This window comes from Austrofundulus limnaeus, unplaced genomic scaffold (genome assembly GCF_001266775.1).
Source record: "Austrofundulus limnaeus strain Quisiro unplaced genomic scaffold, Austrofundulus_limnaeus-1.0 Scaffold14, whole genome shotgun sequence".
NCBI classification, from domain to species: domain Eukaryota; kingdom Metazoa; phylum Chordata; class Actinopteri; order Cyprinodontiformes; family Rivulidae; genus Austrofundulus; species Austrofundulus limnaeus.
Genome location: NW_013952416.1, coordinates 3163680 through 3172353, shown reverse-complemented (window position 1 = coordinate 3172353; position 8674 = coordinate 3163680). Strand labels below are relative to the sequence as shown.

At 38.0% G+C, this 8674-nt stretch overlaps 2 protein-coding genes across 4 annotated transcripts in view; one reads left to right on the top strand and one right to left on the bottom strand.

Moving 5' to 3' along the window:
• Positions 1 to 3536, top strand: part of elac1 (elaC ribonuclease Z 1) — a 5970-nt gene extending 2434 nt beyond the window's left edge. The window contains exons 2-5 of the mRNA XM_014002713.1: positions 382 to 588; positions 1582 to 1640; positions 1855 to 2065; positions 2939 to 3536. Coding sequence (XP_013858167.1) covers positions 382 to 588; positions 1582 to 1640; positions 1855 to 2065; positions 2939 to 3417 — 956 coding nt within the window. The 3' untranslated portion in view covers positions 3418 to 3536. The remainder of the gene's footprint in view (positions 1 to 381; positions 589 to 1581; positions 1641 to 1854; positions 2066 to 2938) is intronic.
• A 2128-nt stretch (positions 3537 to 5664) lies between these two features.
• The window catches only part of mier3b (mesoderm induction early response 1, family member 3 b), a 46934-nt gene continuing 43924 nt past the window's right edge, over positions 5665 to 8674 (bottom strand). For all 3 annotated transcript variants that reach the window (XM_014002710.1, XM_014002711.1, XM_014002712.1), the window contains exon 13: positions 5665 to 8645. In XM_014002710.1, the coding sequence (XP_013858164.1) occupies positions 8170 to 8645 (476 nt within the window). In that variant the 3' untranslated portion in view covers positions 5665 to 8169. The remainder of the gene's footprint in view (positions 8646 to 8674) is intronic.

Sequence of the window (8674 nt, the reverse complement as noted above, 5' to 3'; positions counted from 1 at the left end):
CACACACACACACACACACACACACACACACACACACACACACAAAGCCCATAGTAAAAAAAAAAAAAGACTACACACTTTTACTTTCTACTATTAAAACTTGAAATATATACTACGTTGGCTGGTTTGTGTAGACGTTTGTTTTTCCTATTTGATTTTGTGTTTACAACTGGTGAAATACCAAAATGGTGTCTAATCATATATTAAAGGAAATACCTTTTGGGTTTTTTGTCAATGTGTAGAAGTTAAAACATTTTCACAGGTTTGCTAGAAGAGACACAAATTTTTGCTCCTAGATTACAAATTTCACTCATCTGTAGTTTCCTCAGATTTTGTCCCTCATGAACCCCTGTCCTGTTTTGAACATGTTTTTTCACACAGGTCGTATCACCAAGATCTTCATCTCCCATCTTCACGGCGATCACCTYTTCGGTTTGCCTGGCCTCCTTTGTACCGTGAGTCTCAACAGCAACGCCGACCCTCAGCAGAACCTGAACTGTGTGGAGCTCTATGGGCCCCGGGGCCTCAGGAAGTTTCTCAGGGTGACACTTGGACTCTCGGGATCTCAGCTTCTCTTCCCATATGCAGGCAGGTTCAGTACCACGTGTGCACTTCTGAGGGGTCAAACATACATGACAGGATGCTCTGTAGACAGTGGTCAAGATTCTGACACCATTATCCTTTTCCTGAAGAAAACTGGAATGTTCTTTGCATTTAGACTATAGTTTGGGGGGGGGTGGAATGATTCTTTCCTATACCAATTATAGAACCTCAAAGAAAATCAAGTATAAGAAAACCATTCAGACAAATACTAGAGTGTGCACCCATTAGAAAATATGTCTAAATAAAATAACTTGTCATCTGTAACTAAAAATATAAATGCATAGTCTTAGTATTTGTTATAACTGTTTTTATTTGCTGTGTTTTACCCAGATATCACCATTAAGGTTTTTTTTTACTCTTTATTTTTGTTGAATAATCCTTTAGGCCAGGGCTATTCAACTGGCAGCCCCCCGCGAGTGACCAAAATTCGGCCCGCCAATTGGTTCACTCATCTCTTAAGCTCAAACTTCCAGTTTTCTACTTTAATTAGTTTAAGTTGTTTTAGTTAGACACAGACATGTTTCATATCTACAGAACTGTCAGAGTCTTGGCTACAAGCTGGTAAAAACCATTTCTATGCACACTAAAGACAGTTAAAATGGCAAGCAGTTGAAGGTAAAACTATCAAAGTGAAAATAAAATTGGTTTAAAAAATTTGGCAAGTCAGAGATGTCAAAATAATATTTGTGTCAAATAGGGGGTATAATGTGTTCTTTTTGTTTTTGATATTGTTCATTTATCACTACGTATATAGGGTTCTGTATGTTGTAATCATGATTAAATGCAGGAAAATAAACTATTAAGGTAACAGATCTTTGTAATACTTGGTTTATTTACATAATAAATTGAATTGCTGGATGTTCGGCCCCTGAGCTGCTGACCTGCAGTAACTGTGGCCCCCGGAGCAGTTTAGTTGAATGGCCCTGCTTTAGGCTCTGTGCGCTGAATTGTCCTCTTTTGCTCTTTTGTATGTTGTAGTTCATGAACTGGAACCAACAACAGACCAGTGTCCAGAGGAGGGACAGCTGAGCCAGGAGGTAGCCAGTTAAGATCTTTTAGCTTTACTTTTTAAAAATGTTCTTTCATCCATCTAGTTAGTTTATATATATACAGTATATATATATATATATATATATACTTTTGCGTAATAACTATTTTACAGAACATCGTTGTTTCGTTGTATTGTGTGTGCCCATGCTTTAATTTTTCACGTTTCAAGTTCTGATGTTCATCCTGTCTGTGTCCCACCAGCTGACAGCAGACAGTGGTCCTCTTCATCCTCAGGAGCAGCCAGGCAGGACGATCCCCTTAGATGTCATCAGTGACTCCTATCTGCTTTTGGAAGATAAGAAGTTTATCGTCAAGGCCTTCAGATTGTTTCACCGCATTCCTTCTTTTGGGTTTTGCATCCAAGAGCACGATCGGCCCGGGAGACTGAAAACAGAACTACTGAAGGAACTAGGTAAAATAAATACATAACCTATACCTTTTTTTTTTTTTCATTGAGTTTTTTTAATAAATAAAAATGCAAGTAAAACTGTTGCCATAAACAAACAAAATAAATAGATATAAATTTAAGTTTGCTGATATAGGTTGTCTTAATTTGTAGGGCTGTGTATTGGCAAGAATTTGGCGATATAATACATATCATGACAGAGGGGTCACGATACGATATATCGCGATATATTGCGATTTTTTTGTCCAAAAATTCTATTAAATAAAAACCTCTTACAGGGGAAAAAATGAAAAACCAAAATTCATTGTCTCAGAAAATTCTAATATTACATAGACATACTTTTGACACATTTAGCTGTGTTCTGCTTTGTATGTATTTTATTTTATTTTTTTCATATTTCTTATTTCATCCATGTTTTCAATTATTAGACTAAATTTGACAATAGTTTGAAAATATATTTTTTGCAGCTTTTAGTTTTAATATTAATTTACAATATGGTCACCCAACACTTAACAATAGCCTCTACCTCAAGAGGTAGAGGAGCCAAATGGCTGGCTCACTGCTGCCWACTAGTGGTCAGAGGCTGAACRACAACATAAAAATGAACGGCTGGCAGGAAAGTTGACATTTTAAACCTTAATAAAAAAATCAATACAGGGCTTTAGAATATCGATACAGTATCAGGAAATGAAATATCGCGATATTTCAGTGTATCGATATTTTCTTACACCCCTATTAATTTGTAATGTTTATTTTGTAAACTCAGCACTAAAGGATGTGATTTGATTCTACTACGGAATGTTTTGCTCTTCACTATTTTAGAAAAGGTGTCCTTGTGAATACAAAACCCAGTGATTGGTCTCATTTTGTGCACCTCAGGCCTGAAACCTGGACCTCAATATGGACGTCTCAAAGCTGGCGAGTCTATAGTTCTTGAAAATGGACGCTTGGTACTTCCCAGTGARGTYTTGGAGGAAACCATCCCTGGGAGGAAGGTYTGCATTCTAGGGGACTGCACCTCAGTTCTTGGGAAAGAACCGTTGCGGATGTGCAGCGGAGCGGACGTTCTGGTTCACGAGGCCACCCTTGGGAACGAGCACAGGGAGCGAGCGATGGAGCACGGACACAGCACACCTGCGATGGCAGCGGCCGTGGCTCGGGCTTGCTGCGCGCGGAGGCTGGTCTTGTATCACTTCAGCCAGCGGTACAAGCCCAACTCGCTGCAGAAGGATGGAGARGAGGACGTGTCGGAGCTGAAGAGGCAGGCTGAGGAAGAGCTTCAGGACGGCAGAGTAGAGGTGATTCTAGCTGAAGACTTTATGACTGTACCCATTCCTCTCAGAAGACAGAAGTCCTGAACCAATTTAGAATTTGATTGTGGAAATTTTCAAATATTTTTACCTGGTTGAGATTTAATTTTACATATTTGTCTCAATATTTTCCCAACATTTACTACATATTAAAGGCACAGTGTGTAGGATTTTGTCAATTCTTTTAGCAAAATTGAAATAATCACTAATGACAATAATGAAAAACATGTCTAATCATTGCAGACAAAGACCTTGTTTTATTATTTTTACCTTTATAAAAAGCTGTTTATATCTCCATGGTCGCGGGCCGCCACTACAGGCAGCTGCCATCTTGCACCGTCATCTTGTCTACGAAGGCTCATGAAGGACAAACTGCGGTGGCGGCGTCAAAAACTGTTTTAGTTGTAATACTATAAACAGGGGTGGAAATTAGCACCCGCCACTGGACAAATGCGGGTAAAATTATGAAGTGGCGTGTAGATCTGAACAACGCACCCGCCACCGTGGCGGGTGTGTAATGAACTAAAAATAAATAAATAATTAAAATGCGTTCAAATCGCACTACTGACTTTTGTCAAAACCTCAGTTTCGTTTTTGTTTTGCATTTCAGAGCCTGTAGGACGTTAAAAAACATTAAATAACATCAAACAAACCCGCTCTGCAGCTAGAAATAAGTTCTCCCCTCCTCTCCTGCGCACTGTCATCTGTGGTCCGCCTGCCCGCTCCCCAATCACCCCTCCCCCTCCAGTTTTTTTAATTTTTTTACAATAATTGGAAAGGGGAAAAACGGACAATAGTGAATTTAACAGGGCAGTCAATTTGGTTTCATCTGTCAGCAAACAGAAAAGCTGAACTGTAGGCTGGCAACAAGAGCAAAAACCTGAAATCAGCTGATTAAAAACACTTTCTAACTGCTAATGTGTGAATATTACATAAATGTTAGTTTAAAAACATATTAGTTGTTTTAACTCTAATATATTTAATATATTTATTTAACAATATTTTAACTCAATAACCATGATCACTTTGATTGGCCAATAGAAACTTAAGGAAACACTGTTTTTTAATCTCTAGGAAAGGTCTGAAGATCAGCTGACAGCTCCAATAAATAAATAAATAATCTGCTCCTTCTTTTCCCTTAACTTTTCTCTGCAGGCTATTTTTGGATGCAGAACAAAACAAAAACCCAGGCAAACTAAGTAACAAAATGAACCTTGTGACATGAATCTTTTCAAAAATAAAAATAGAAATGATCCACTCTGAGACAATGGATCATTTAGAGGGATTTCCATCTGTTGTTGAAATCTCACTTAGAACAGAAGACACATATTCACACTAGTAGCCTGAAGAACAAAAACTACAAGTGATAAAATTCAAAGGCTTTTATTAAATGAAGGAGATAAATTTACTTCAAGTAATTTAGTTTTTTCACCTTGAAAATTTCTCCTATATTATTAAGGTTAAAAAGCTTTTTTTCCAGCCAAGTAGCCCACCTAAAACAATTGGTATTCCACCTACATACCAGCAAAAAGCAAGTTAGTAAGAGAAGTCGAGACATCAAAAAGTCCATCATTTTAATTTTGTTAAACAGGCTGGTTTGAATACTGTAAGACACTAATAGATTTTGAGTGGCCGGTAAAAAGTTTGAGTGGCCAGTACAAAACATTTTCTACCAGCCACTGTGGCTGGTGGGGAAAATTTTTAATTCCCACCCCTGACTATAAATGTAATATTTGTTGTCTGTCATTGTAGCTGGGATAATTTGACTTATTAAAGCTCATAATCTTACCACTTGAAACATCACTAGCCCTGAAGCTGCTGGTAGACATCGVGGTTGGAATTATCAAAGGTTTTTGACACCTGAGAGACACTGTAGCAACCCATTCTTTGGGTGGGGGTGGGGGGAGGACCAGGGAGGATGATTCAAACACTCAACCACTAGATGTTGCTGAAAACAACAAATCCTACACACTGTGCCTTTAACATAAATGTGCTCAAGTTTTAGAAAATCGTTGTTCACGCCTAGCTTTGAGCCCATTTCCTGTCTCCTGTACCTCAACTTGAGTGTTTCAAACTAATCAAAAAGTAGAGATTTTTTAAAAATCTGTAAGAATTATGAGCTGATGGTTTTATGGCAAAGTGATATAATGCATATTCCTGACAAATTGTAAAAATGTAATTAGAAGTATTCTAAACTGCTTAATGATTTGATAAAGGTGACAGGTAACGCACTAGTCTTTTATATATTTTTTTCACACAAATCACTGTCTAATCAAAAAAGGACATGCAATCATCTTAGAACCTTTTCCAGAGCTTTATTTCTGGATCTGTACACAAGGTATTAAAGAACAACAGAAAATACAAAATAATGTTTAACAAAAGAAAAAAAAAACAGCAATGTTTATTTACATTTCTTATAAACAATAAAGATAGCTTCTCGGACATTTCTCATAGTGAAGTTTTTGATTGTCTATATTCTGGATATACATTTTTACGTTTTTGTATGCACAGAGGTGTTTTATTTTTTTTGTTTGTTTTGTTTTTCAAAGGACTTGAGTTTTTGTCTCAAAACCACAACTGCTATATTTTTTTTAAAACCTCTAAACACAATACAAAATATAAAATAAATTTGTTTCGTGCTTTCCTGCACACACAAGTCTCCTATCAATAAAATATCACATTTGAGTTCACAGGGTGGTGAGAACCTACTTGTACTACTTAATGGCCTTTACATTCTGACAGTTTTCTTAGTCTTTGTACAAACCACAGGTGAAATAAATATCACTGCACTGCTAAAGCTAGAAGAGCTTGGAGAACCTACTGCATTACGCACATTGCATTAAAAGAGAAACTAGCTCTCCACAGAGCAGCAGCCTTCCTTTTACCATCGAGACAAATATAGACAACATGTAAAAAAGGATTTTTTTTCCCAAGAAAAGAAAGATGGGTGTCTTTTACACATGGCTGCAAATCTCAAAATCCCAACATTAATATCAATACATGTTTAGGTAAAGCCGTTTTTCAGTGAAAGACTGGCGCAGCTGGCATGCGTGGTTTCAGCTGCGTCCTGGTATTTGGGGCGGGGGAATCATGACTGCCCAAAGAAAAAAATAAAAATTTAAACACCAAGTCAAAACGGCAAAATGCAAAAACCTCGAACGTCTGTACATATCTACAAATTATTGCCTTTCTGCCAAAGAATTGAATGGAAACCTTTGTATCGACACCAATTCACAAGTGTAAGAGGTCAGTTATAGACTTTTTAAAGGCTATTTGCTAGTTATTTACATGAAATGCAGAAGTGAATAATATGCTCTAGGTTGCTGGGCTAGTAAACCGTTACATGATCAACTTAATGATGCTCTGGTCTTTACAAATACATGATGGTAAAGTACTACGTGCTAAGGACACGACAAACATGATGTACCCCTGAAACAAACTAAATACTCAAAGCACAATGCATAGATAATTTAAGTAAACACTACTACTGCATCCAACAAACTGACGCTGATCCGCTCAACATGTTCCAATTATGGAAGTTCAGTCAAGCAATAATAACTCTTCATTTCTGCTACTAGTTTCATAAGAAATTGTCAACCAGTCTTGAAAAGGCATCTCGTCAGTACAGGCTAAGTAGAGGTTAAATACAAAAAAATCAGAGCGGCTTTAAATAAATATAATACTACTAGGAGGTATATAAAAGCTTGCTAGTTGACAAAAAATAAAATAAAAGAACTACTACATCTTAAAGCAACAATTAAGACAAAGCTAAACTTGCCTAAGAGCAGCATGAGTGAGAGAATAAACTCATAGAAAAAGGATTAAATTAGGTTTTAAAAAGGTAAAAATAAATTCAATAAATACAATTATACTGTCAGTGTTTAGATGGCTATTAACCCAACCCAAAACCTTTTGCACTGATATATTGCTGTTACAGTTTGCCCCTAGATTGTAAAACAAGGTGAAAAAAGCAAAAGTGAAGTCTGCAGATTGACTCATCGCTTGTTCAGAAGCAGAAAGGTAAAAACAATACATCAAGGCTGGGAATTTGACTACATGGGATAAAAATAATAATAAACCTAGTTCAAAATTCACATCTTATAGCTGTTAAGCTAAAACGAAAAAACTCATATAGGCAAAGAGCAAGCTTGTGTGGGAGAAAAATCAGAATGAACACCAAACAGGAGGGTCTGTGCAGCAAAAAAAAAAAAAAGACACCTCCTGACGTTTGAGCTCCTCTCCAAGCTAGTGTTGCTCATTATGTACCCAAAGGATTTTAGGGAAAAGAAAAAAAAAAAAATCGGCACTAATCTGGTAAGGGAAAGTACCTGTAAACCAAACTTCAATTTAAAGAAGTACCACAACAAACAATAAACGCAGGCAACTAACTGCTAACACTAAAGAGGCAGAAAATTCATTTTGGCAGCTGAAACGAATGGCAGGATAACAGATTACAGCTCTGAGGATGTGTGGAAGGGAGGAAGATTCATAACTCTCCTACTGCAGCTTCTGGGCCCCTCTGTACACGGACGTTACACATCTCAAAACACAAACYAAAAAATAAAATAAATGGCTATATAAACTCTTGAGAGAAATCAAGATTTTAGTTCTATATGATAGACATCACTGATGTCATATTACACAAAAAATGAAAACAAAAAGTAATTTCATATACATATATATAGCTATATATATATAATTGAATTTAAACAAATCAGATTTTCCAGTGAGATCAGTCTTATGTACAAGCAGAAAAAAATGGTTTTAAAAGGGAAGATCGGAGGAAGAAGAGGAGGAAGATCACTCTGACTGAAGTGCTGCAGTATGCTGCGTGTGGTGCCGCGCGTGTGCTCCGAGGAACCCGTTGGGCTCGCCGCTGCCAGCTAAGCTCCCAAAGTCCGTGACAGACACGGCCATTTTAGCGCCGGTGATTCGATGGTGATGRGTCGTCGTCCGCCGCGTTTCGAAGTCCACGCCGAGGTTCGCGACAGAYACGTCGCCGATGAAGGAGTCGGGCAGTGTCATTTTGAGTCTCTTGGAGGGACGCTCGCAGTCCTTGCCGACGCACACTCCTCCGAGCTGGCCCAGGTCCGAGTGGTAGAAGCCGGCGTCGAGCATGTTGAGGCAGTCGGRGTCTGCGCCGTTCGAAGGGAACCCGAGGGACTCGTCGTGGTTCAGGGATCCACGGTGGAGACTTTCCAGAGGAGGGAAGCTGTAGGAGTCCAAGCAGCTCACCTCTGCAGGTGTGCATACTGTAGCTACGGTGTTGCTTAAAGCTGAAACAACAACAAATAATTGACTATTA